Below are 27,545 nucleotides of genomic sequence, written 5' to 3'. Positions count from 1 at the left end.
GTGCTGTAGGATGTTCGGTCTGCATAAGAAAGTAGTGAGCGTTGTTCACAACCTCCTTTCCAGCCACGACTCTGATCCTCGCTATGCCGACCCTGAAGTCAAGGCCCGTGTTGCTATGCTTTACCTGCCTCTTATCAGCATTGTCATGGAGGCACTGCCTCAACTCCACGATTTTACAGGTACAGGTGACATTTTTAGTATGAAGCAGCTTAAGAGTTAGCAATGTACGAATCTTTTGATTACTTTTTTGATTTTTTTTTTTAAACCTTTACATTAGTTTAAATATTTTCTCAGGTCTTCTTTCAATTTTGTCAAGATAATTTCCTTGTCAAAACACAAATGTATTATCTTCCTCAGTTTTTATCTTTGTCTGCTGTCTCATGTCTGATTATTTGGCAACTTATGTTCTTTCCTTTTTGTTTTATTAGAGTCACATAATCAGTGGGGTCGACCGGGCGGCCCTCAGGGGGCAGCTGTTGGCACCAGCGGAGAAGAGACAGAGGGAGAAGGTAACAGCATGATCAGTCAGACTGTCGCCATGGCAATAGCAGGCACCTCAACCGCATCGCCGATGTCCCGACCGAGCAGCTTCTTGCTCAACTCGCAGGTAATTTCCTGCAAGACACAGTGACTGTATCAATTTATCTGCAGTTAATGGAAATATCTCAGTGCCGTGTGCTGCTTCCTCCTTTTGTGTTCTCGCATTCCAGGCGAGTCGTCAGCACGGGAGCTTCTCGGCCGAGTCCAGTCGGAGCCTGCTGATCTGTCTGCTGTGGGTGCTAAAGAATGCTGATGAGCTAGTGTTACAGAAATGGTTCACAGACCTGTCAGTGTCCCAGCTCAACCGCCTTCTGGATCTCCTCTACCTCTGCGTCTCCTGCTTTGAATACAAGGTAACATCAACAATCACTGCCTAACAGTTTGAGCTAATTAAGCATTAATTACCCACCTGAGAGCGCACTGCATACTGGGGGAATCTACATTGTGGGTTACGTCCACCTCTTCTGTTTATTTTCTATATTAAAATTGGGGGCTCTCATGCACCTGGATAATATTTCTGATTGAAACTTGGTGAAACTACAAAACTAAACTTTTGCATGTGCTCTAGTACTAACTTAACTAAAAATATTTTCACATTTACCATCTAACTTTACATTTCTTTTCAAAAGGTTCTATAATTATCTATTTCCTTCTGTGTGTTTCAAGCTCTTTATGCTATGCTGTGTGTTGGTTGTTTGCTGTGCTGTGCTTGCATATTTGCTTTTCATGCTACTAACCCGCTTTGCTTGCTTGGTGCTTCGCTGCAAGTAACTTCCCTGCTGTGTGTGTTCTCTGTCCGTCCATTCACCCTCTACCTCATGGATACAAGGCCCATGTTGTGTTCACCATGCAGGGGAAGAAGGCGTTTGAACGCATGAACAGCCTAACCTTTAAGAAATCCAAAGATATGAAGGCCAAGCTGGAGGAAGCCATACTGGGCAGCATTGGGGCCAGACAGGAAATGGTGCGACGCAGCCGGGGGCAGCTAGGTGAGATTTAAACTTCAGGCACACTCACACAGTTGCAGGTAGGAAGAAATAAATGCTGAGAAGCAAAATTTAAGGATTACACCAACACAATAATCAGTGTATTCTGCTTTTTTCCTGGACACAGGTGCATGCATACATACGTCTATTTAGCTGTGCCTTTTGAAAGTACTGTAAATATAGCTACAGCCAGTTTGTCACGTTTTTTGTGTGCAGGGAGCCTCTTTCATCACTGTTTAAAAAAGAAATGGTAAATAATGTTTCCCCATCATCTAGAGCGGAGTCCATCTGGCAGTGCTTTTGGCAGCCAGGAAAACCTTCGATGGAGAAAAGACATGACCCACTGGAGACAAAACAGCGAAAAGATGGACAAGTATGGTCTTTTGAACTGTTGAAGGGCATTTTTCTGATTACTGTTTCATGCATAAAAAAAACACAACAGTTTTTTAATAATCTAAAGAGCTTGCAAAGAAAAGCGACTGGACTTCTTTAAGTTTCTTAAAGACATTCACCTCTCAGAAGTTTCTTCAGTTCTAAGACCAAATGGTGGAGAGTCCAAGGTATTTAAGCCCTAGTGGGAGTCTCCATAGTCTCCACTGCCTCGGTTGTAGGTATGCAATTGAAGAGTGAGACCACATCAAAGGACACAAGAGGTCCAGTCGCTTTTCTTTCCAAGCTTCTTAGATTACCATGACCTGGATGACTGAGGAACTACACATACATGTTTTTTAATGGCATTGTGGAACTTTATTCTCTTAGGGGCACATGCACGAGTCAGGTCTGTTTCCAATTGCATTTTAAATTTACATAAAATAGGCAAAAGTTGAACTAAAAAGCTGGTCCCATTTCTCAGTAATGCTGCAAATAAAGCACTTAAGAGAAAGACACTCTAACAAGGTAAAGGACTTAAAGTTCAAAATGAACCTCAGATAGTGGAAAACCATGAGATGGAAATGGTTTTTCTTTCATGTATGAAAAGAATCTCAAAGATTTCTCATCAGTCCAGATTTAAAGTTTGGCTTCATGGTCATATTCATTTTTTGTGGCACCACTCCATTATTGCATCTTTATTTTGATTTAACAGTAAATTGTTTACTTATACCCTTTACAGGATGCCACTGCCAAGGTTTGGACAATGTACACAGTGGATTTTAAGCAATCAATATGTGATTGCAGTGCAGACTTTTAGCTAAAGTATCTCTATCTCTTATCTAAAAGTATCTCTATAACGCGGGAGCTTAAAGCTTGAAGGTTTTGCATCTTTTTGCCAATATTTTTTGTCCAATGATGACAAAAAATATAGCATTATGTCTTTTTGTTTTACTGTTTTAATTTTAATTCCTGTTCTTTTATCATTTCTGCTCCAGCATTTGTCTTCTGTTAATTTCCATTTGTTCTCTCATGTCACTGTGTGTTAATGTAGGAGTCACAGATCAGTCAGGTATTGTATGGTCCACATTTGCTGTGTGCTCCTTTAAATTCCTCCCTGCTTTAGTGCCTCTTTTAAGGTGTACTGCCATGCATGTGGGAAGTCCGACAGGTGAAGTGGATGCAGACTGAACTGATTAGCTTGTATTTGATTCTTAGCTTTCACCAAGTCATGAACAATTTTTTGAATTAACATAATTTTGAGTGAGATACTTTAACACTTTAGCAACTAATGCAATCAGTGATTTGTTCACATTCATTTCCTTTCCATTTTAACTTAAGTTCACACATGCACATCAGAGCACCAAGAGAGTCCCCCTGATCCTGGCCCTGACCCTCAAATCCCTTGTCCCATCAGTCCCTCTGTCCTGGTAACAACAAACTCTGCATTGGGGTTGGTAGTGGTTGCAGTGGGCCTGTTCTGCTTTTTAACCAGTGTGCTTGTTTTTCTGGGGTCCTGACTGATGTTGCTCCCTGGTTGATGTTGCCGGGGGGGAAGTCAAATGTGGCAAAAGCTTTTTTTCTTATCGGTCACCTATTCAGTTCTGTATTGTTTCAGTTCAATCACAGGCATTTTAGGACATGTAGACTAACAAAATAAAAGTCACTGCGTTCTTCTTGTAGATCAGGAATAATGGGTTGCTTTTTTCTAACTTTAAATTATGCCAGTCTTTTAATGCCTTTCATATTTCCTCTAAGAAAAGAGCAGATAGGTTTAGGCTAACTGTCTCTCAGTGTAGGGCTTTCTTTGATTTTGCCAGAAAAAAACCAAATAGCGTAAACATACTGTTTTGTGTTTTAGACACAGCTGGCTGAGCATCCACACCACACATAACATGTTTTTCCTCTAAATTTTCTTCATTGTTCATGATTCTGTGCAGTGGATTAATGTGGTGACTGGAAGCTCATGCAGCGCTCAGTGGCACATCATCAACACCGCAATGTATGAGTTCAGTTTGTGACGGCGTCGTCTTGTGTCTGTGCAGGACGAGAGCAGAGCTGGAACATGAAGCTCTTATTGATGGTAATCTCGCAACAGAGGCCAATTTAATAATACTTGATACTCTGGAGATTATTGTACAGGTATGTAAGCGAAGAAGACGTATCCACACTAAATGGAAACAGGCATATATTCCCAGTCAGGCTGTGTTCAGAGGCCTATTACAGCTGTTTATAAGTCCTTTTCCCTCCAGACGGCATCAGTAACGGAATCCAAGGAGAGTATCCTGGGTGGAGTGCTGAAGGTGCTGCTCCACAGCATGGCCTGCAACCAGAGCGCCCTCTACCTTCAGCATTGTTTTGCCACACAGAGGGCCCTGGTATCTAAGGTTAGACTACTGGGCTTTCTTTATGTGTGAAGCATGCTTATTTCATCTTCCAGGCTTACATAGTAATAAATACTTCTCTCTCTGCCTGTGTAGTTTCCCGAACTACTCTTTGAGGAAGAAACAGAGCAGTGTGCTGATCTGTGTCTGCGACTGCTGAGGAGCTGCAGCAGCAGCATAAGCACGATCAGATCCCATGCCAGTGCTTCCCTCTACCTCCTCATGAGGCAAAACTTTGAGATTGGCAATGTAAGTACAGAGGTGATGGGTTGAACAAGTTAGAGCTGTGGAATGTGGCTGTACTATAACAAATAACATATTTGTTAACTTTAATTCACCTGGTTTATCTGAATACCAAACTGTGCAGTCATAGCAAACTTTAGTTCAGTTACTGATGTATGCATTATTGAAAGCAGACTTTGTGCTAATATCTTTTTAGAAATTATATGTATAGTGCTTCCTTCTCTCTTCATATGTCGGCAGAAAGCCAACAGCTTTGATAACATGTGTGTTTATTCTTTTTGCTTGAACTTTTAGAACTTTGCAAGAGTAAAGATGCAGGTGACAATGTCTCTTTCCTCGCTGGTTGGAACATCTCAGAATTTCAATGAGGAGTTCCTCCGTCGCTCTCTAAAGACCATCCTTACCTATGCAGAGGAGGATCTGGAGCTGAGGGAGACCACGTTCCCAGATCAGGTACTGGGTTCGCTATTTAGTTGTTTTCCATCACTGCTCGAAAAGGGAAAATATCCAGATTGCTGCTGATGTGATTCTCTGGACCTTTTACTTTGCAAACATGTCATCATCCCGGAGAAGGAGCTTCTTTATCCTGAGCCGTATTTTCTTGCTTTCAGGTTCAGGACCTTGTTTTTAATCTGCACATGATCCTGTCTGACACAGTGAAGATGAAGGAACACCAGGAAGATCCTGAGATGTTGATAGATCTCATGTACAGGTGCAAAACCCATGTGCAATGGAGCGATTTCTTTTGATTACTTAAAAGAGCATTTATTCATTGTAGTTGGTTAGTTAGTCAATATCTGGTTGTGGGTGTGATTTCCTGTGTGGTCTGTGTGTGCATTTGCATTTTTGTCCACTTAAAGGATTGCGAAAGGTTACCAGACATCTCCAGACTTGCGGCTGACGTGGCTCCAGAACATGGCTGGAAAGCACTCTGAGAGAAACAACCATGCTGAGGCTGCTCAGTGTCTGGTGCACAGTGCTGCCTTAGTGGCAGAATACCTAAGTATGCTGGAGGACCGCAAATATCTTCCTGTAGGCTGTGTCACCTTTCAGGTAGGAGCATTCCTGTGGTATTGTTTGTGCGCATGTCTCTCCTCTACAGAAACACATTTCTTACAATGACTGTGCATGCACCATAACCTTCATTTGTTTTTAATATGTGTGGTTATGTGCTCTAGAATATTTCTTCAAATGTGCTGGAGGAATCTGCAGTCTCTGATGATGTAGTGTCACCAGACGAGGAGGGAATCTGTTCAGGGAAATATTTCACTGAGATCGGTCTCGTGGGTCTCCTAGAGCAGGCTGCTGCCTCTTTTTCCATGGTGAGAGATGGAAACATGAACCGATGCTTATTTCTTTGTTTTGTGTTTTTTACCTGCTATTATTTAAAATAATTGTTCATCCTTCCAGGCCGGCATGTATGAGGCTGTGAATGAGGTTTATAAGGTACTGATCCCGATTCACGAAGCCAACAGGGACGCAAAGAAACTAGCCACCATACATGGTAAACTACAGGAAGCCTTTGGCAAAATTGTTCATCAGGTAAACACACACACAAAGTAGACTACTTCTTCAAATCACAACTCCCAACAGTTTGTGGTGCCAAGCTGACACTGAATTTATGCAATTAAATTCTAAGATTAATTTTTTTATATCTCAGTGTGACCTAGATTTATTGTTTTCATTGTCTAACTTCCGCTATGAGAAGATTACATTTGGGATACACAAGGTTACTTCTGTTTTCTTTTTTTCTTATGTAAATCCACCAAAGCTGTTTTTATAAATAAATTCCAGACAGTGTCAGGAGAATCGGGTCAGGAAATTGTCTGGAGCAGTCCATGTCAGATACCTTATCACTGCTGGAAATACTCCATTTGTTTTTGTTTTATTTTATGTGGCACAATGCCTGGGTAGAGGGTGCAGGAGGCAGGGCTTAAAGGAATTCTCCAGAAAGTCATGGGCTCTCTTCAAACATAGTTTTAATTGGACATTCATAGACTTTGTTCTATGGAGCTAGCAGGGCAAAAATCGTTTCATATTTATAATGCATGCTTTGCATTCTCACATGTGGCTCATGCAAAAAATTGCTTGAGTGAACACAATTTAAGACGTGTGCGGTTGAATTAGAGTTAAGTAATTACGGTATAGTATCAAGATCAGCACTTACAATGAAAAGGAGAAATTTTTTTGTCACTGTCATATGAATATATGCACAAGTACACTTTTCTCACACAGATTAACTGTCATGTTAAACAGCCAGTGTAGATGTATCAAGGCCAATTAACAAAAAAGGATGTTAGGAGCAAAGCTTCTTATCTGCAGGACTTTCAAAATGTACATACATCAGTCTCGATATGAGTCACTACACAGAAAAACAATGGATTCCAGTTAATGTTGCGTACACACCAGCTGTCACAGACACAGCTTTGCATGATCTTATCAGTTGGCAGTTAAATCCTAGTATATTTATTTATGCCTGATACCCACCATGCTTTACTTTTCTGTGAAGTATGACCTTAAGCATGCATGACATTTTGGATTCCAGCTGTGTTTTTTTTTATTTGTATTTTTTGTTAAAGGCCAGTTGTGTGGATTGTGTGACACAGACGGGTTACAGTCATCTGGTGTGCAGAGCAACTGCTCTTGCAAAGCAGACTTTTTCATAGTGACAAAAACATTCATGTGTAAAGAAAGCATCCCTGTTTTTCTGTTTGTTTGTTTTTTAAAGAATATTTCTGTCACACGCTCTGTTCTCCAGCTCGACAACTTAGTAACCTGGATTCGTTTCAAAGCGTTCATTCTCCTTATTGTAACATCCTTTGTATGTGTGTGTGTGTGCGCGTGTCGGAGGGCGTATGCGTCTTGTCGTTCACATGTCCTGTATTCTCTTTGTTACGCAGAGTACTGGCTGGGAGGTAGGTGACTAAACAGCTCCTGCTTGGCCCTGCTCATGTGGTTTATCTTTTTGTATTTTCTTTTTATTTACTCTCATCTTTTTATTTGCTAGCTGTTGGCATTCTTCTTCTTTGTTACATACATCCAAATCCATTAACATCTGCAGACAACATCAACTGTCTGCCCCTTTACCCGCTGGGGACGCTCGCTGTCTAAGCAACAACACCCTTCACCGTTTTCCTCTCTCCTCACTCTTCTTACACTGCAAGAGGAGCTTGTGTTTGTGTCTTTTTTATTTTATTTTATTCTTTACATGTGACAGTGTTGACAGGCTGTGCATGGGAGCCATGGTGTGTGACACTAATGACAAAAGTCTCAGCGAATGCATCACCTGCACAATCCACCGTTTTACCCCCTCCATTCCTCATCTTCTATGTGTCTGCTGGGTGTGTCGGTGGGCACACACACGCGCGTCAGCTGTCACACTTCATCTCATCTTCAACCACAGGGCTCGATTTCAGTGCACTGTTTTGACATGAAAGGTGTCTGTTAGCCATCCCGCTGTAGCCGTGGGGTCATTCTTGCCACACACAATTAAATGAGCCTTTTAACACGCAAGGTGCTGCAGACTTTGGGTCGAGGCTGGAACCAAATTCTCCAAAGGCAGTTTGTTTTCTAAGAGGGTTCAACTCACAGTAATCTCAGGATTACTTGATTTATCCCTTTTGATTTTGATTGGTTGTTATTCTTGCCCTTTCTTTTAATAGTTTAAACTAAATCGACCCCTGACTTTTGTTTCATGCATTCTGTCCCTTTGTTAACAGTATTAACCTCTGAGTTCTCATGGTCTATTGCATGAATTGGACAGAGCACAGGAAGCGCACTGAGCGTGCATGGTGTGTTTCCGAGGGTTGTGGATTATTTGTTTTTTTTTCCCCTCACTTTTGTTTTTTTTTAATTCTTCGCTGTCTGCCTTTGCATGATCTGGATCCTCCACAATGAGTTTCTGTTCTTTCTCACAATCAGTGGAGATATTTTTACTGTTGTGTGTTAGTTTGTGTTGTTTTTAAAATTCTCTGGAGGAACCCAATCCTGATTAAAATTTGTTCTGTTTTTTTTTTCCTTTTTGATTTCCCTGGTTGCCGACCCTTCCTTCTTTACTTAATTGTGTCTTGTGGTAAGTTTCTTAGTTTACAGGGTTTCCTTAATTACTGTTTAAAAACATTTTCAAATCAGTGGTTTAACTAGCAATACATGACTTGTATCTTTTTCCCTTAAGTTACCCTGATGCTTTATCTAAACATCTTGTGCATCAAGTTGTGTAGCATTTGCCTCAGATTTTCACATCATTTTCCTTTTTCCTGCCATACACGCACTTACACACTGGGCACTCATGGTGTACCTGCTGATTGATCTTGGGGCTTCCCTTTGGATGTTTCTTTCCAAGTAGAGGTCTAAGCAAAAAAAAAAATTGGAGTTGATGGATGTTTTTCCTGTCAACAACTTCCAAAGACGTAACGGGGTGTTTGAGGTTGAAGTAGTTTTTGCCTTGTTTTGTTTCACAAACGTTTTCCCCTCCCGCTCCGTCTTTCTTTCTTTTTTTTGTTATCTGTCTGTTTGTGACTTTAAGGCTTCTATTTAGAAAACTTTGGTGCTGCTTTGATCTGTGAACTTGAGCTGTTTTTATTCTTAACATGGGAAAAAATTGCACACATGAAGAACACAAGCACTTACAAGCTGGGTGCAAAGGAGATGTCGAGTTCATGTTGACAACAATAGATACATTTCAGACACTGCGGGGTGTTTTTCCTGGCTTAGATTGGGATTTTTCACAAAAGCACATTAAGGCAATTCATCTGCATTCCTCGTATTTGTTATAATTATATAGATTTTCCAGTGATTTCTGACCATTTTATAAACCCAAATGTCTACTGTGTTTACTTACAGTGGACCTTGTGTGTTTCTTTATTTTTGGCTTGTATACTGTTATAATAATATTTAAACAGGACCAAACTGTCAAATAATGAGAAGCTAATAATATGAAAGTAATTCCTATGACCCAAAGGTCAGGGTTCAGATTTTTTTTTTCTATGCTGGCAGCTGCAGCACAGAAGCCCCACCCACATACTTTTCAAACCTTCTGATTGCAAGAATGCAGTCAGTCAGAAGAAAGTTTGCTTGAAAAGAGAGGGCTTGAAAGGAAAAGAGCTAAACCTGGCACTTTTTTCTTGCTGATGTTTGACCTAGTTTGCTTGGTACTTTTAGCCTGACTAATCTATTAGCAGGCCAGTATCATCGCCCGATATTAGCTATTTGACAGTCGGTATTTGTATTTTAAATAACTGCTTGGTGAAAAAGAAAAATGTAAAGAAGAGATGGAAGAAACACTCTTCTATTTTATATTGCATAGTTTGTCCACCAGAGGGCACTGTGCAACTTCCCAGAGTCGGGTAGAGAGCAAACAAGTAAATAAGCAACTACATATAACAAATTGTGTAGTTATTTATTTTATGGGATTTTTCTTTCTTTCAGACACATGAAACAGTCGATATATCAGAAGGTCAGATGTTTAAATGACAAAATATCAATATTTGTTTCGGCTTTAAAAATACTTGCTACCTGCCTGAGTTCTGTCAGGTCCTTAACTGCGGTGGAAAAGCTGCTGAACAACCTTTTTTTTTTTTTTTTAAAAAAAAACAAAAAAAAAACAGGTTGTTGAAATCACATACTTTCTGTCTGAACCTTCAGTACACTCACATACAGCTTTTAGAACAGAACCAACAGATTTAATCACATACTGCATGAAACTTCTAATAGTTGTTGTTATATATGTAGCTATATAGCTACATATATATCAGATTGTAGGCATACCATTTCTTTCAGTGAACTATAATCTTTTTCTGTCATCTTTGCCTCTGTGAAGAGAGCTGTAAAATCTAATAAAGTAAAAATACACAAATGCTTACTGTTCCACAGTATATCACAGTATGCTGTAGCAGGGTGATGGTGTTCTGCCTCGTTTTTTAACCCATTTATCAATGTTTCCCTCTGCCTGTTCAGGATGGAAAGAGAATGTTTGGTACTTACTTCAGAGTTGGATTTTATGGTACGAAGTTTGGCGACTTGGATGAGCAAGAGTTTGTGTACAAAGAGCCTGCCATCACAAAGCTGGCTGAAATCTCTCACAGGCTAGAGGTAAACTATGCTGTGCTCGCGTTCTCTCTCTATGAGTCTAATTGTTTTCTGTGAAAGAGTAAAATGTTCTGTTCTTTGTCTTTTCTGGTAGGGTTTCTATGGCGAGCGATTTGGAGAGGACCAGGTAGAAGTCATTAAGGACTCCAACCCTGTGGACAAGTGCAAGCTGGACCCAAATAAGGTTTAGTGTTGATAAATGAGATGAACATATGTTAAACGGATGGAAATGGTCTTAGCTAAAAAAAAAAAAAAACAACCCAAAAACATTTGTCCCTCTAGGCATTCATCCAGATCACATACGTGGAGCCGTACTTTGACACTTACGAAATGAAAGACCGCATCACATACTTTGACAAGAACTACAACTTGAGACGTTTCGTCTACTGCACTCCTTTCACCCTGGATGGGCGAGCACACGGGGACCTGCACGAACAGTTCAAACGCAAGACCATCCTCACCACCTCCCACGCCTTCCCGTACATCAAGACACGGATCAACATCATCCACAAAGAGGAAGTAGGTCTACAGTCTGCCTGCTCTTCACAGGCAAATTCCACAAATGTTCAGCCTTTTCATGCAACCACTCTGTCACTCTTCCAGATTATATCCACACCGATAGAAGTGGCAATAGAGGACATGCAGAAAAAGACTCAGGAGTTGGCATTTGCCACCCACCAGGACCCTGCCGATGCCAAGATGCTGCAGATGGTCCTTCAGGGATCAGTAGGCACAACTGTAAACCAGGTAAGGTTTTGAATTTTTAGCATGCAACAACTGTTAGTTACAGCACTACTGATTCACAAAGCTGAAAGCTGATGTTTATGAGATTGTTCTGTTTTTCCAAGGGTCCTTTGGAGGTAGCTCAAGTGTTCCTGTCGGAGATCCCCAGTGACCCAAAATTGTACAGACACCACAATAAGCTTCGGCTCTGCTTTAAAGACTTCACCAAAAGGTATGGATTGTCCTTCCTCTAGGCAGAAGTTGAAACCTTCTCCTCTCACCCTGTACAAGCTGTAAAAATGATACGATACCACTGATGGTTGCTGTGTTGCTATATAACCAGACTATAGCACCCAAGTGCTATAAGTTTTCACTTCACTCACCAAATTAGTTTAGACTTTCAGTCGATCATTTTATTTGAAACAGAGAACACGTGCTGCGTATTTACATAACAGTATCGCACTATATTTCCCTGTCTAAGGTGTGAGGATGCCCTACGCAAAAACAAGAGCCTGATTGGTCCAGACCAGAAGGAGTACCAGAGGGAGCTGGAGAGGAATTATCACCGGCTGAAGGAGGCACTGCAGCCTCTCATCAACAGGAAGATCCCCCAGCTTTATAAGCCTGTACTGCAGGTCAACTCGCACAGGTAGGGCCAAGCAGGCTTTCTCTCCATGTGTATGAATGATGTGAGTGAGAGTAGAGATTAATTTCTTGGTTGTTAAGTTAAATCAGTCTTTTTAAAAAAAATTGTTTTGCTTTTGTTTTGTTTTGTTTTTGCTTCTGTAAAAACGATGCAGCAAACGGACAGCTTGACAAGGTAGTTTGGACTTCTCGGAGTACGTTTTGTGTTGTGTTTTTGTTTTTGTTTTTGTTTTTTCGTTTGCATGTTTCTCACTGTTCAGGTTAGAGGGAAATGCTTTCAGTTTTAATTCTAAAATTAAAAATGAATTGGATTTGTAAATGTTTAAGGATACATCATACTTTTTTTCGTGCAACTTTATTTATCAGTTAAGAATTTACCTGTTGTATGAAGGGAACAACCAAGCCACACACAGACTTAGTAAAATCCGAATGAATGCAATTACCTTTTATTTATAAAGCACCAATTCACAACAAGTTGCCTAAAGGCACTTTATATTGTAAGGAAGAGACCCCACAGAACATCATTTTTTCAGTGTGTCCGTTCATTTTATAAATTATATTTTTTATCAAGGATGTCGAGCATTTGTGATTTTGTTTACAGATTTACAGATAAAAGGTGTACTGATGGAAATATACGTATATGCTTTTCAGGGCTTTAAAATTGCAGCAGCCAAAATTAGCTGCAGTTTGGCTGGGCAACTTCTTTATGTTGCCATTGGACACAAAAAAGGCTCGAGAGCACGGCGTATTATAAATTCTAAAAAACGGTGGATTTATCGAGAGGACACCGAAGTTGTCTCTCTAGTGATTCCACAGCAGTACAAGAGCATCATCTGTTGACGTAACGAGGTATAACCTCCGTACGTAAACATAACAGTGTTAGAATAGTGAACAATAATAAACAAAAACAAGGGGCAGTTTGTTCTGACAAAATTAAACATGTAGCATTTTCAAATCTACTGCAAATACTTTGAACAATCACAGGCAGTGGGCTACAGATCAAATACTACATGACATAACTCAATCATCTCCAGTCGGAAAAAACGTGTATTCCCCGATTCATTGGCAAGGGGGTCTAGCTGTTGCTGAGTGAAATTGGTTGCACTAAAAACAACTGCAGGTTGTTGCAAGCCGTCTGTGGTTTTTCATTTAAGACGCAGATGCTATTTACTCTCAGAGCTGTAGTAAATCTTGAAATAGTGCAGCGCAAACTGGAAAACGGCTAGGAACTGCCACCAATCACTTGCCAAACAGTCGCAGAATATACAACCAGTGGTTACCTGGCAGTCACTGACCACGCCCCAAGGCCTTGGTTAATGGGACATTCAAAATTAAGTCCACGGTGACTGACAGCAAAGTCTAGCAACTACAGCAACCAGAGAATACATAGTTTTCCCTCACAATATGTTGCCTGGTGGTTACTCTAGGCCTGTGAGATTGGGGTCAGCATTGATTTGTAGCATGTATGAAGCATGTGTTATATGCTTGTGCTCGTCTTGTGAGAAGGTAGAGCTACAGGAGGTCAGCTATTTTCACATACTAGGCTTTTCTAGATTTCTTCCTACTGCAGCTTTAACATTTCAGGTCAGCTTCTCGTGACAGCTCAAAATTCTTAGTATTTTATTTCTTTTTTTTTTTGTCCTCGTTAACATCTTTTTGTTTTTAATTTGCAGAGATTCCTTCAGCAGAATGAGTCTTCGCAAGCTTGACATTTGAAGATGAAGAGAACTACACACAAGCGCACCTGTACACCTACACAAACACTTAACCGAAACTGCAATATTAATTTATTCTCCAGTGTAAATAGGAGTGTCTCTTGAAAGTTGGTCAGTGTTTGGAAAAAAGCGTGTTTAAACAAAAGGTTGAAAAGACTTGCAGCTTGGTACGTCATTCCAGTGTCTTAATTTGTTTACAGACAAACTGTTACACAATCAGCGCAGCAAACAAGTGGAACTTCAAATTAAAGAGATACCTTGGCATTTAGAATTTCTTTTTGCTAGTCATTTCAGTAGGTAACAAGTGCTTATACTGTCCCCATGCTACCTTAAAATAACAAAAAACAAAGCTCATGTCAGCACTCACTCTTGGAACCAGTAGAAATGGCTGCAAGCTATGAAGAATGCTCCAGAGTTCTGTATTTCAGTAAAGTGCCAAAAAAAAAAAACACCCTTTTTTTCTGCCAAATTCTTACAATTTTAAAAGTCAAGGTGTCTTTTTAATTATGTACGATGTGTCAAAAAAATCTGTACTCAATTTTCATGTGTGCACTTTTTTTTTTTTTTATGGTGTAGCATTGCATTTTACAACTTGAAAGTTTATGTAATGCAAAATGGGAGAGAAACCTTAAAACATGCAAAAAAATTGTACCAGTATTTATCATGATGCTTTATTATTGTTTTTAGTTGAGGCGCCAATGTTTTAAACTTAGGTACTTTAAACCTCATTGTATAATTTTATGTAGTTTTGTTTTATTTTAAATATTTTACTAAATAAATATTTTAATGTTCAAGTGGTCTGATGTGATGTTTCTCTGTTATTATGGACTTTGAGGTAAGTCGGCCAGAAACTAAGACGACAAAAAGCATGAAGCTGGTGTGAAGGTAAAAACTTTATTGCTTTCACTCTGAAACCCCGCTATGCCACTTCCGCATAATGAGAACTGGAATGGTACAGTTAAAAAGGACACAACAACACAGTAAGGGTGCTTTTAACCAAGCATTTCACTTTAAATAATAAACTCATCTTTGAAAGACAGGTGAAAAGGGTTTGTAATACTTAGAAAGACAGCTCATCAGACCCAAGTAAATCTCTGAAACCATCACTAGACCTGAGATGAACAAAGTTACCTTTACTGAGTTTTTAAAGCTCAATTGATGCAACCCCCCCCCCCCAAAAAAAATCTATCATCTGCTATGCATGACTAATCGATAAATTGTCACAAAAGACTCAGTCCATCATAAACAGGAAACTTACCTTACCACATCAAGTTAAAATGTTTTGTGTCTAGGCTGTTAGATCAGATATGGAGCATATTAATGCAAAAGAGGAAAATCTATTTTTTTCTTCAACTATAGTATCTTAAATCTGTCATGAGACAAAACTTGATATTACATAGGTTTAATCAGAGGGATGGTGATTTGTTTTAATAGATCAAAATATAGATATGTATATACATCTCTAAATATAGATATAGACATACATATAGATTTCAAAACCAGCAATATGCAAGTACAAAACTGAATATTCGCTGCTTGAGAACTTCCATCAGTCCGGTTTTAGTCTTAACTTTGTTATTTTATCTCTAATGAACTTTAAAAACTGTTCTCTCTCTTTTAAAAGAAGAATGGAGGTAGGTCATAAGCTAAATCATGGTCTCAGTGGGCAGTTTTTCCTCCCCATAATAACCATGAACTGTATATAATGATATTTATACTGTGCTTTTTGACCCTCCTTGCAGCATAAAACTGAACTACAGCTTAAGGAGTTTTAAATTAGAGATTCAGATCTTAAAATCCTGACTAGTGCAAACATCTCACTTGACAGTTGTACACTACATTAGAGACTGACTGTTTTCAGACCGATATTTGGTCATTTAAAAGTCTCATATTCTAATATTTATTTCAGATACACAAAACAAACAATTCTCTAACATTTGTTATATGTAGTTAATTATTGTTTATGCTCCACCCGATTCTGTTCAATGAGCCTTTCACATTTGTGGCATCCCAATCACGAGCTGCCACAGAGAATCTGCAGCACGCCCTCTGCTGGTCAGACTATACAGATATCAATCGTGCTCACATTAAATCGGTTGGGCTCTATAGTAAAATATCAAACAAGCAGTTTTCCATAACATTGTAAAATGTATATTATAAAAACCTGATAGTTCACTGATAAAATCAAATTGCGTCCTTCACTCTGACAAATCTGACATCTGAGCCTGAAACTGTTGACTGCATAAACTAGTGTCAACGAAGCATGTAGAAACTTTTTAATTATTATTAGACAGCTGAGTGTTTGTTGTAAATATCTGTTGTAACTAAATGAGTTTCTGAGAATCTGTCGGTTTCACTGTATAAATGACATCAGTTTGAGGCTTCAGATATACAGCTAAATTGTACAGGTTTCTATATAAAAACCCTCACAAAACAAGGGATCAGTTGATGAGAAAAGCTTCAGGGTAAAAGCTTTTCTGATAAACTGAAAAAAATAACATGAGAACATTTTCAAATTCAAACAGAATACAGACTGCTGCGCCCAGGGGGGGGAAGTCAGTTTTCAACATTTTTACTTAATTCAATTTTAGTTCAACGTGCTTTGCCATTTTGTAAAAAACAAACAATACAAAGTCAACATTGAAGAAAGACCAAAAAAACAAAAATACACAACCAATCATCCCTAACGTTCAAAAAAAACAAACAAAACAAACTTTGACCCCAACTGGGCGTTTCTGTTTAGAGTACCTGCACATGAGTGGATGAGAAGGCGGAAGCGCCTTGATCCCACCGTGGGGCTGTTGCAGGTTTAGTTTTCCTTGGCTGAAAAGTCACTTCAGTTTCAGTGTAAATGTGGCAGCCACAGTGTGTCTGGCACTGTTTGAAGTATTGCAAAAACTCCATCTGTCTTTTGCCTGGGAGCTCAGTTTCCTGTAAGGTCTGTCTATTTCAGTGTCCAGGTTCAGGCATCCTTCTGTAGAACAGCAGGTAAGGGGTTGATGAGCAGCACGTCTCAGGAGAACAGGCTCGCAGGAAGTCGTCCTCCTCAAACAAACGCACCTCAGAGTCATCAAACAGCAGCCATTTCCCTTCATATTCCAAGAGGCTATTTAAAGCCTTCTGCTCTTTGGTCTCTGTGCTGCCACAGGAAGCCTGCGATGTCTCCTCTACTGCCTCGGGCTCTTTTTTAAGTCCAGCTTCAGTGTTTTGGCTCAAAATGTTGATGGTTTTTCTCCTATTACAACCCTCCGTCGAACCACTGCTAGCTGCTTTCTCTGTGTGTTTACTGCTGCTGTTCCCGAGGTCATAGCTGGACACACTCCTCTGGCCTCCCAAGAGTCCGACACCCCCCTCTGACAGCTTTTTGCTCCCTGATTTGCTGCTTGCCAAACTCTCGCGCCGCTGTCCTCTCGTACTCAGGCTGAAAGACACCTCTCCATCATCGTAGTCCAGCACCGTCTCCTTCACCAGAGCACCTTCTTTGTCTTCCTTCACCTCGTCCTCCTCCTCCTTCTCTTCAGTTTTTGTGTCCTGCAGCCAGATCTTCACATCTGTTAAATCAGACATTCGGATGTAGGCAGTGTAGTGGCCACTGCTGATGGTCACACCACTATGCATGACGACAGCAAACAGCTGATAGTTTTGACCTTTAGTGGATGAGGACTGGGTACACCACTCCTCAAGGGATAAGGTCAAAGGAGTCTGTAAGGGAGTGTTCACTTTAGAAAGACCAGCATATGGGTCCAGTCTGGGAAGAGAGAACAATACAGATATAAGAGTACATTTAGAAACTAGAGATCAAAGCAGTAAAAACTCTACAGCAAAGGACTGATTCTATTTCTCCATGATGAGAATCTTTTAAGTCTAAGCATGTGGTACAGCGATCACTTTTTCAAACACTAGCTCAAATTCATTCCAGTAGAGTTTGTGTAGTGCGGCAGTGTGATAACTGAGACTTCAGTGGACTCACTCTAAACCGTTGGCAGAGAAGCGCTTTAGGTGAATAGTGATGACTTCAGGAGTCTTGTCAAACAGCAGACTCCTCTCGGCCTCTGTGTAGTGATGGCAGGTCTCACAGAAGTATTTATCCTCCCCAAAAATGCGCTCCACCGAAGCGAACTGAGATATGGCCCATTTCAGAGTCTTCAGCTCTGGTTTAGGGTCTGGTGAGACTGAAAAAAACCCCCAAAAAAAACAAGATTTTTAAGATAAAAAGGGGGAAAATAAAACCCACACCCACAAAAAAAAAACAAAACAAAAAAAAAAACCTCCATAACTACTATTTTACAACTAATAGTTGTAAAAATTCTCACCCTCAGAGAGGTCATCGGGGCTGCTGGGCTGGTCATCAAGCACAGGGACACTGATGTCCTGGAAGTCCTCTCTCCTCTCTGTGAAGCTCTCACACTCCAGACATCGAGTCCTCAGAACCAGCCGACCTTGGAACAAACGCTCCATGAGGCTCAGGCCCGCTGAACGAACATAAAATCCACAGTTAGTAACATCTAGAACTCCATAAATAAATGTAGGCTCCTAATGCACGTCAAAGTACAAATTAAAAGTTAAAGTGAATGACCAAACATTTAGTCTGTCCCAACTTTTCTGCTTTTTTTGGGATGCTTATTCATTTAAATTCATTAATTGTGATATGGGGGCAAAAGGCAGGAGATCAGTTAGGCTTGGGGCTTAAGAGGTTAAAGTGAGTCATTTCTTTCTCAACTAAACGTTTTCTTCATAATCGCTGCCTCTTACGATGATCGCAGGTCACACGTACCTTGATGTTTAGGAGCCTTGCTGTGTTCGGATGCATTTTGGCTGGGTGGCTCTTGAAGGTTTTTCTCACTTTCGTCGTGCGTCACTCCATTTTCCTGCTCTGTTTTGTTTTGGTTCTTCACAGTTGTGCAGCTGATCTTTCCCACGCTGCGGAACTTGGAGAAAATACTTGGCTGCTTTCCAGACGGCCTCAGGCAGCTCAACTTAGCTCTCTTCTTCCTCTTCCCATCTGCCTCTTTACACGTCTTCTCACCTTTCCCCTCATCGTCGCTTCCTCCTTCCCCATTTGGTTTCTTCGTCTCTTCCTCACCTGCCGCCTCCTCTCCACCTTTATTCTTGCTGCTGTCCATGGTGATTTCACTGGAGGACTTCCTTTTGGAGCGAGTAAGGGGTCTATTTCTACTCAGGTTTTCCTCTGCAGAATCTGATTTCTTAGACTTCAGGGATTTGGATTTTTTCTTGGCATTCCCCACTTCTGTGTCGCTCTTTCTTTTCCCAGCAACTTGACCATCCTCTTCCGTGGAAGCTTTGGATTCTGCGCCAGAGCCGCCGGACCCCAAATCGAGACCATTCTCGAGTTTAACTTCCGACACATCCTCCTCCTCGCCTTCTACTTTCAGCTCTTTCCTGATAGTATCACAGGCTTCCTGGATATATCCCAGGATGCACTGCAGAACTTCCTGAGCATCATGCTGGAGATAACCTTCGTACATGGGGTTCAGCTGCCTGCGACACAAAACCACAAACTTGTGTCAAACTGACAGAAAATGGCAATTTTAATGAAAGTGTTCAAAAACACAAAAGTGCCAATCTGGAGTTTAAACATGTCAGCATGCTTACTTTAAAAATGATTCGTAACCAACTCATCAGCTTGAGCTATGACTGAGCATTAATGATGACAAGTTTTTACCTTTTAAACAGCATAATAATGATCAAAGCTCCACATTCATGATCCTACATGTGCATCTAACTGCAACTAAGTGTTTAATCAATGTTATATGCACGTATACAATGTGACAATATTTGGGTGTTTAGTAACATTTAATATTCGAAAGCCATTAAGTCATCGTGCTAGAAAAAAGACAGCGTGGGAACAAACTGGTTACCTAGCAACACAAGCGTATGATCTAATAAGCAACTGGGTTACAAATATTTATTGAAACTGCCAAATCTTTACCTGAGCGTGTGCAGAATTTTGCGCGGTGGTGTGGCTAGCTCTCCATCGGTGAAGCTGTCAGGATTAAGCAGGAAGCTAGACTGCAGCTGCTCCACTGCAGTTATCAAAGTGTTGAAGCTCCCAAGAAGCTCGATGTGAGCTGGCAGAGCCTCCGACACACCGTCTGACTGCTGACAGTGTGGCTGTAGGAAAATGACACAGAGTAAAAAGGTTACTGAAATATGCTTTCGTAGCTCAGAAGACAGACACCCTCCTTTAATGCTGCTGCTTTTTTCAAAACTGTATATTTTACAATAGGAATACAGTGCACTGTGTCATAACTCTTTGAGATGAAGGCTACTGGACTTGTTTTTGGTTCATGAAGGTTTTCACCTCTTGTCCAAAAGGCTTCTTCAGTTCTGAAAACTTATGGGGAGTCCCACATAATTAACTTCAAGCTCTGAAGACTAGAGTGCACTATATTGTTCAACAACTTTAAAAAGAAGCATGCAACATCTCCCATCAGAGGAGTTAATAAGTGCTAAACTTTGGACCCACACTGTGGCTGTGATTTATTATGCACGTACCTCTTCGCTTTTCTCAGTTTCTTCCTTGGGTTTCTCCTTCTGGATGGAGAGATCGTGAAGCTTCTTTATGCCTTCTCTGAAGCCTGGGCAGTAATAAAGAACCTGCAGATGCAATCAGACATCAACACATCATTATTGTGATTTTAAACTGGATGTGATAACAAGTAATCCACACAAGTGGAAAACTCAAAGCATCTTCAAGTAATCAGGTTGTTAAATGCTGGTGATATTATGATGACACAAATAAGCGCGAAAAACGTGTCCATGACCTTCACAGTCATTTGTGCTTCAGTACTTAAAGTCCAACAGTAATTCCCATTAACCCAGTAATGGTCACAGTGAAATATAATTTCCTTTACCGGCTCAACATAATAGCAAAAATCTGTTAAAAATGACTGTCCAAATATGAAGCTAAACCGTTCTGTTTTAGTCATTAGACACACAGCTTCTTGCTTTCGCATGTTGGATGCACTTCAGAATTATTCTAATTATTACAATAAGCTCTTTAGTCATCCAAAGTAAGGTTAAAAAAAGTCCTGTTTAGAAACCTTAAAAAAAAAAAAAAGGATGGAGAGAAAAAGAATCTGGTTCTATACTATTCCTAACTGTGATTACAATAGACCCTGTGCACAAGAAAATGCTAACTTCCTGGTTTGAGACCGGATGTAGGGTTGTACATTTCCGGTAGCTTTACTTTGCGGTCAATCACTACTGCGAAGATATCCTCCAAAACCATGTCCAAAACTCAAAAACGGAAAGATCGCGTTACGTTACAAAGAGCAGAAGGTGGGAACACTCACCACTGTTGTGTCATAAAAAAAATCTAATGATCAATTTTGACGTTTAAAGAGTTTAGATCGATCAGTTGTTTACATCACTCAACACAAGCAGAACTGCATTACAAAATCAGAAGACACATCATCCACATTCAGAAGCATCTCTGTATAGTGACTGGTCTTATGATTTAAACAGGCAAATGTTCAGCATTCAAACTACAGGTGAAGAATAGTCAAACCAGATGTTTCCCCCGTTATGTCGATATCAGCTAGTCAAGTACACACCTACACAGCATGTTAACAAACCGTGAAAAAAAGCCACACAAAAAATGAATGATTGCTGGTAAGGGTTTCTGTACATTAGTATTTACGAAGGGTATGTTGTGACTTCCCTTCAAAATTACAGTGGTCCTTCGCTTTAACGCAGTTCACCTTTTCACCTCGCTGTTTCTCCTCTGTGACGTCTCTCCTGTACAGTACAGAATCGATAGCTAGCAGAGTGACTCTGAAGTGCAGTACTGTATGTCGATGAAATGTTCTGCACCGTCAAAAAATAAAATTGGCTACTTGATTTCACCTATCGCTGGTTATTTTTAGAACATAACACCCGCAATAAACGAGGGACCTCTGTTTACAGATACTGAGAAATATAAAATTTGAATCCCTTTTCTCTTTTGCTCTGAGAAGCGGGGGAAAAAATATAGACAAGTCGATGAACATCATTTACAGATATATTGGGTAAATGCCCAAGACATCTATAGAAATGTAAATCGCCGCTTGATTCATTCATTTGCTTAACTTGTTTTGGACCGTAAACAAGGCGCGAATAGGACACCGGAAACAAAGCTCCCCAAAGGAGTTTCCGCACCAGAAGTAGCATATGCTAACGTGCATATAGTCTATTAAAGCAGATAAGTGCTACTGTAATTACATATCTTCTATTAAAGCAGTGAGTACATGAAATCCTGCTCACTAAACTAACTCCATACTTCAGAAAAGTGATGTGCCATCACTTGATTCCATTAGCAACTAGTATTTAAGTGAAAACGTTGTGCTTAATTTATGCTCCTGAGATTTTGTCTGTTTCCAGAGATATTTACCTACAGAGATAGGTTTTTAACCACCAGAAATGTGCTGATTGGTTGCCAAGTGGGCCAGAACAGGGAAAGGAGTTAAAAAAATAAAATAAAATAAAAAAATGTATGATCAGTACAGTCAGAGGTTGCAGTGAACACTGTACATTGTTTACAACACTCAGTAGTAGCCTACAGACCGGTTGAACCACTTTTTTTTAAGCACTGCCTCCATTTGACTACAGACGCTCTCTGCAGGTAGGACAGTCCAAAGCTCCCCACAGACTGCCATCACACTAATAATAATAATAATAATGGATTGGATTTATATAGCGCTTTTCAAGGCACCCAAAGCGCTTTACAATACCACTATTCATTCACTCTCACATTCACACACTGTAGCCACACAGCTGTGGCTACAGTTGTAGCCACAGCTGCCCTGGGGCAGACTGACAGAAGCGAGGCTGCCATATCGCGCCATCGGCCCCTCTGGGCAACACCAGTAGGCGGTAGGGTAAAGTGTCTTGCCTAAGGACACAACGACCAGGACAGAGAGGCCGGGGATCGAACCGGCGACCTTCCGGTTACAGATGCGCTTCCCAACCCCCTGAGCCACGGTCGCCGCAGAACCACAATTTCCCCATCAGAAAATGTAACATTCCCGGCATCACAACAACATCCACTTCTGAGTGGGATAACACAGGTGAACAGGTTTGAGGATTCAATGCAACTTAAATCGCACAAGAACAAACCACACACACTGTGAAGTGTCTGTGCAGTTTTCAACTTTTCCTTCAGTATATTTAAACCCATCCTACCATTTGTACTAAAACACTGGAACAAGTGACATCTATTAATGCTGGAAATTAACTCCATCTGTGGTAATGGCTCACCTGTAAGATGCTGTTCAAATAGCAGGTATTGCCCAGATTGTTGAGCCCCACGAACGGCACCAAGTTCTCTCTCTTCTCGCAGGACAGGAGGAGGCTGGGCGAGGAAGGACACTGAGAAGGCCCCGGGACCACCTGATCACAGCTGCTGATCAGTTAAGAAGGAAGCAAACAGAAAGTCAGCAGCTAATAAATTGAATTTCACAAATGACATCCACCATCACACACACACTGTTTTAAAATGATTACACTGAGATTAATGTTGAAGTGTAACCCCAGCTTGATTGAGATGAAGCCTACTATTAAAATCTAAGGTATCACTCATCCACACGTGCATTATCCTGCCCTCACAACAACAGTGGAATTCCCATAACTATCTGAATGTAACTGTGGGAAAACGAGTGCTTCGGGCTGCCCAAAACAAATCAGTCTAGAAAACTATTTGTGTTTGACGCACACTGGTAGCAGAGACCTACCTTGCCTCAGGCTCCTCTGGCTCACATGTTTTGGGTTCTTCTGTCTGAGGTTCCGAGAAATCCAGAGCCCGCTTGGTTTCCTTCTTCTGGAAGAACTTCAGAGAGAGTTTACTCTTCTTCACTGGGCTCCCCGGAGCCGCTGATACCACACTTTCACCCTGCAGACCTGGCATCTTTCCTCCCGGTACCTTGAGGGCGATTTTTCTTTTAAATTCCTACTGAGACGCAACAGCGCACCTCACTGGTGAAAGATGGAAACACACAATGTAATTTCAGCGGGCGCCATCAGAGTTCAACGAGAACGAACGTAGCTGCGCACTTAAGTTCACGGTCCGCTATTGTGTAGCTACACACGGACAGGTCCAGTCCAATCAATCACACACTTCTCAATAATACAGTCGAACCGGTTATTGACCGTACCACGCATTATGTAACATGTTAGCTGGCTAACGCTAACTTAAAGGTAGTACTTTGTTTCAGTCCTACCCACAAACAACCGCTCTAGCACGGCTTACGTTAGCAACTGTTTTCGCTTTAAATTACAGGGTAGCAACAAATAACTTGCTATTTTTGAGCACGTTGCGCACATCACAGCGACAAACTGGCTCGAGAAGGTGCGGTGAAGAAGTGGGAGGAGAAAACAGAAAGCACGCCGTTTGAAACTGTTCACGGCCAAAAAGGACTTCTTTGAAATCCCAGCTGAGTCGAGAAAGAAAACTTACCCGAATGCTTCATTCCAGTTTAAGTTTGATATTTTCCATTAAACATCCCGTCTCGAAATTATTTACGGAGTGTTTAACAATTCAGACGGTGCAACAGAAGTTGGCGCTTTTTCCTGCTTGAAGATTCGCTGGCCGCTACATCGCCGGCAACGCTCGGATATCGCGTCAAAACATCCGGCCAGAATGTTTAAAAAAAACGGTCACGACTAAGCTTGAAAATCATCAGGTGTTGCCGAACATTTGGAAATGCGCGTATAACTCTGGGAAATTCTATACCTGAAAAGATTTACATGCCAGATTTCAGGCTAATGTTAAGACAACTATTTCTGCTAGGCCCAACCGGCCAGCTCCAAGCGCCATTCTTGTAGTCCTTTCTCCAGCTCCTTCAAAATAAAAGTCGAGCTAAACTTGAACAGTCATTTCTCATGTCTCACCTTTTTTCCTTTTTGAAGTACTAAGATTTTAAATACAGGACATTAAAAAATTGCTTTCATTAAATGAATGTAATAAAAAGTATACAACTCATCAAGGCTTCCATGGAAGCCAAGGGCCACAGAGGTTTCAAATTTCAAGTTGAGACAAGCTGAAGCTGGTCTGTTGTATAAGAGGTATAATTTGGGAGACTGCACTATATATTTCTTGAATCCTCTTCACACTTTATATATCTGACCCAACAAAAAAATTGCGATTTACAGAACAACGGTTAACATGGAATCGGATGTTTATATAGACAATATAAAATCATTAAGTAAAAACCAATGAGTATGAACAAAAGTGGGTCCAACAGCAAAAGAAAAAGAAAAAAATATTATTAATTACCTGGAAAAAAAACCCCCACGAGACTATAATAGTATAGTTATATAACAGTAAGTTATGAATTATGCTCAGTCATCCAGGTAAGAAAATCCCACAAAGTTGAATCTGTTGATCTGGAGGTACTTTTCAGTGGGAAAAACGTTTCATTTTCCATCAAAGTGACGTTTTCAGCTGACTGCAGGTTTCCCCACCATTATAAGCAGTTCATTTGCATGATGACTGAAAACACCCACTAATGACTAACAATAGGCCGTTGATCAATGATCACTGAACCACTGATGCCCAATGACTGCAATCACAACACTTTAAGATAAGATAAGATAAGATAAGATAAGATAACCTTTATTAGTCCCACACGTGGGAAATTTGTTTTGTCACAGCAGGAAGTGGACAGTGCAAAAGTTATGAGGCAAAAATTAGAATACAATAAGAATAAATACAGTACACAACTGTACAGAATAGAATAAAATAAAATACTATATACAGTAGAATAAAATAGAATAAATATACAATAAGATAAAAATAGAATACAAATACAAATACTATATACAACTGAGTAAAAATACAACGATGACAGAAAGGATTATTGCACTTAGTATTATTGCATATGTATGGATGTGTGTGCTTGATCAGTTAAAGTCTTTATTATGGAGTCTGACAGCAGTGGGGAGGAAAGACCTGCGAAATCTCTCCGTCCCACACCGTGGGTGCCGCAGTCTCCCACTGAAGGAGCTGCTCAGTGCTGTCACAGTCTGCTGCATGGGGTGGGAGATGTTGTCCATCAGGGATGACAGCTTAGCCGCCATTCTCCTGTCACTCACCACCTCCACTGGGTCCAGAGGGCATCCTAGAACAGAGCTGGCCCTTCGGATCACCCTGTTCAGTCTCTTCCTGTCCCCAGCAGAGATGCTGCCGCCCCAGCAGACCACGCCATAAAAGATAGCAGAAGCCACAACAGAGTCATAGAATTTCTTCAGGAGTGGGCCCTCCACTCCAAACGACCTGAGTCTCCGCAGCAGGTACAGCCTGCTCTGCCCTTTCCTGTAGAGGGCGTCTGAGTTATGAATCCAGTCCAGTCTATTGTTCAGATGAACACCAAGGTACCTGTAGCTGTCCACAGCCTCAATGTCCATACCTTGGATGGTGAAGATGGTGAATGATGTATTCTTAGGCTAATACAGGGCAGGGAAGCTGAAGGATTCCTGGTTATCCCAGACCATTATGGACATGGAGGCAAGGAGGTCATTTACATGAAAAGGGAATGACCATCTCTGAAGCAAGGACAGGGCCTTACTTCACCATTTTACAGCGCTGTTTGTGGCTATTCTCCAATTCTCTGTGAATGGTACTCATGCCACTGATGAATGGTCATGGCAGTTTGCATATTAACGCTCATAAAACTGAACTCTGGGCCTATCGGCTGTTGTGCTGTGCTCTTGTTAATGATATCAAGTCATTGTGAGACAGAACCAAAATCCTGTCACAAGGTAGAAGCTGCAATAAAAAGTGACTTTCATATATATAAGAGTCACTTTCAAGCAGGTAAAAAGTGTCTGACATTAAAAATGCCCTTTTCCAAGAGAGATCTGGAAAGCAGAAATTGCAGCAAGTTTAACATCCCAGTTCTATAAAGATATTCTAAGTGGCTAAAAAGGAATGGATTGATTATAATGTAATTACAATAATCGAGTCAAAGATACTTGCAGACAGGCATTTTTTTTAATGTTATACAGCGACTACAGTCTATTAACAATATAAGCAAAGCTATTACGCATAAAAAACATATAGAATTGAACCAGATCTGACCTTTTTTGACGGTTGATCACTTTTTGGCACAACAGAGGAAATCTGTAGTCCTCCGAGTTAGGAAATCACTGCCACCAGACAACCGGGGTTGATTTTCTGGGATTAAGTGAGTTAGTTTAGCTTGAGTGGGGATGAGATTTTTGCACGTACCATTTAAAGTCGTAGATAACAAACCAAGAAAGTGTCCTACTAAAATCCTAAGCAAGAACATGGCAACCACCGACTTTCATTAGCCAGTTCTTCTTTTATTTTGAAAAAAGTAAACGGAAGTTCATAGTTTGCAGCTGTTAAAATGAAACTATTTTTTTTGTGGAAGCAAAGTATATTTGTGGACTTTTGTTTAATAACGAAGCTTGTCCCACACCAGCTGTTCATAATTATATTTAAGGAATCCATTTACATGTATACATAATACATAAACAGGGAGAGAAACCAAAACGCTTATTGTACAGGCACTTCCCACTTTGCACCAACAGGGGGCGACATTATCCAGCCGAACGGAGGTCGATCTGTCCAGCAGTATCATTCCCTCCTTCACCGGAGCATCTCATCGTTTGACAGTCTCCGAGGCTATCCCTCCGCGACTGTGACGGTAAGACACTGTTTACGTTTCCCCTGCTTGCAGCGTTAATTGATAAACCTAAATCTGCCCGAATAGCCGGGCCGCGAGTGCGTCTAGTTTAATCTTCTTTACAGCTTATTTGTATCAGTTGCACTGTTTTGCTTTTACAGTATTATGGAGTGCTTTGGCTGGCGTGTTTTTTTGGGTTGTTTTTTT

At 40.7% G+C, this 27,545-nt stretch overlaps 3 protein-coding genes across 21 annotated transcripts in view; 2 read left to right on the top strand and 1 right to left on the bottom strand.

Annotated features, from left to right (window-relative positions):
• Positions 1 to 14,486, top strand: part of dock7 (dedicator of cytokinesis 7) — a 48,176-nt gene extending 33,690 nt beyond the window's left edge. For 4 of the 18 annotated variants that reach the window (XM_086269220.1, XM_086269235.1, XM_086269230.1 and 1 more), the window contains 22 exons: positions 10 to 179; positions 429 to 607; positions 711 to 893; positions 1,370 to 1,529; positions 1,803 to 1,899; positions 2,950 to 2,967; positions 3,941 to 4,037; positions 4,148 to 4,282; positions 4,376 to 4,528; positions 4,817 to 4,975; positions 5,134 to 5,234; positions 5,383 to 5,575; positions 5,701 to 5,844; positions 5,933 to 6,064; positions 7,423 to 7,437; positions 10,487 to 10,612; positions 10,704 to 10,793; positions 10,892 to 11,128; positions 11,213 to 11,356; positions 11,458 to 11,564; positions 11,814 to 11,981; positions 13,651 to 14,486. In XM_086269220.1, the coding sequence (XP_086125346.1) occupies positions 10 to 179; positions 429 to 607; positions 711 to 893; positions 1,370 to 1,529; positions 1,803 to 1,899; positions 2,950 to 2,967; positions 3,941 to 4,037; positions 4,148 to 4,282; positions 4,376 to 4,528; positions 4,817 to 4,975; positions 5,134 to 5,234; positions 5,383 to 5,575; positions 5,701 to 5,844; positions 5,933 to 6,064; positions 7,423 to 7,437; positions 10,487 to 10,612; positions 10,704 to 10,793; positions 10,892 to 11,128; positions 11,213 to 11,356; positions 11,458 to 11,564; positions 11,814 to 11,981; positions 13,651 to 13,693 (2,851 nt within the window). In that variant the 3' untranslated portion in view covers positions 13,694 to 14,486. Of the gene's footprint in view, positions 1 to 9; positions 180 to 428; positions 608 to 710; positions 894 to 1,369; positions 1,530 to 1,802; positions 1,900 to 2,949; positions 2,968 to 3,940; positions 4,038 to 4,147; positions 4,283 to 4,375; positions 4,529 to 4,816; positions 4,976 to 5,133; positions 5,235 to 5,382; positions 5,576 to 5,700; positions 5,845 to 5,932; positions 6,065 to 7,422; positions 7,438 to 10,477; positions 10,613 to 10,703; positions 10,794 to 10,891; positions 11,129 to 11,212; positions 11,357 to 11,457; positions 11,565 to 11,813; positions 11,982 to 12,132; positions 12,153 to 13,650 lie in introns of all 18 variants that reach the window. The other 14 variants (XM_086269232.1, XM_086269226.1, XM_086269222.1 and 11 more) reach the window with 7 other exon arrangements.
• A 58-nt stretch (positions 14,487 to 14,544) lies between these two features.
• On the bottom strand, positions 14,545 to 24,397 carry usp1 (ubiquitin specific peptidase 1). Of its 2 annotated transcripts, none has more exons than XM_086269237.1 (9): positions 24,146 to 24,397; positions 23,424 to 23,664; positions 22,951 to 23,092; positions 20,209 to 20,310; positions 19,643 to 19,824; positions 18,467 to 19,191; positions 18,006 to 18,164; positions 17,663 to 17,864; positions 14,545 to 17,440 (listed from the first exon to the last, which is right to left on the bottom strand). In XM_086269237.1, exons 2-9 carry the CDS (start codon positions 23,594 to 23,596, stop codon positions 16,642 to 16,644), a joined length of 2,484 nt encoding a protein of 827 aa, XP_086125363.1. In that variant the 5' UTR covers positions 23,597 to 23,664; positions 24,146 to 24,397; the 3' UTR covers positions 14,545 to 16,641. The 2 variants fall into 2 exon arrangements, with proteins under 2 accessions (XP_086125363.1, XP_086125362.1); XM_086269236.1 differs by having other exon boundaries at positions 22,951 to 23,095; positions 24,146 to 24,395.
• A 2,916-nt stretch (positions 24,398 to 27,313) lies between these two features.
• Positions 27,314 to 27,545, top strand: part of kank4 (KN motif and ankyrin repeat domains 4) — a 91,176-nt gene continuing 90,944 nt past the window's right edge. The window contains exon 1 of the mRNA XM_086268886.1: positions 27,314 to 27,359. The gene's annotated coding sequence lies outside the window, so the exon portion shown is untranslated. The remainder of the gene's footprint in view (positions 27,360 to 27,545) is intronic.

This window comes from Aulonocara sp. 'chitande type north' Nkhata Bay, linkage group LG17 (genome assembly GCF_057382095.1).
Source record: "Aulonocara sp. 'chitande type north' Nkhata Bay isolate Kocher_YH1m ecotype deep benthic linkage group LG17, A_spYH_male_GT1.1, whole genome shotgun sequence".
NCBI classification, from domain to species: domain Eukaryota; kingdom Metazoa; phylum Chordata; class Actinopteri; order Cichliformes; family Cichlidae; genus Aulonocara; species Aulonocara sp. 'chitande type north' Nkhata Bay.
The sequence above is the reverse complement of the archived record's forward strand: the minus strand, read 5'-3'. Positions and strand labels throughout refer to the sequence as shown.

Bases quoted from the DNA above. Each gene is read 5' to 3' on its own strand.
- usp1 (XM_086269236.1), bottom strand. From the start codon at position 23,596: ATGCCAGGTCTGCAGGGTGAAAGTGTGGTATCAGCGGCTCCGGGGAGC. The intron at 23,096-23,423 runs GTAGGTCTCTGC...TTAACTGATCAG, and splicing joins CCAGAGGAGCCTGAGGCAAG to CAGCTGTGATCAGGTGGTCC. The intron at 17,441-17,662 runs GTGAGTCCACTG...CTCTCTTCCCAG, and splicing joins TTCTCTGCCAACGGTTTAGA to ACTGGACCCATATGCTGGTC.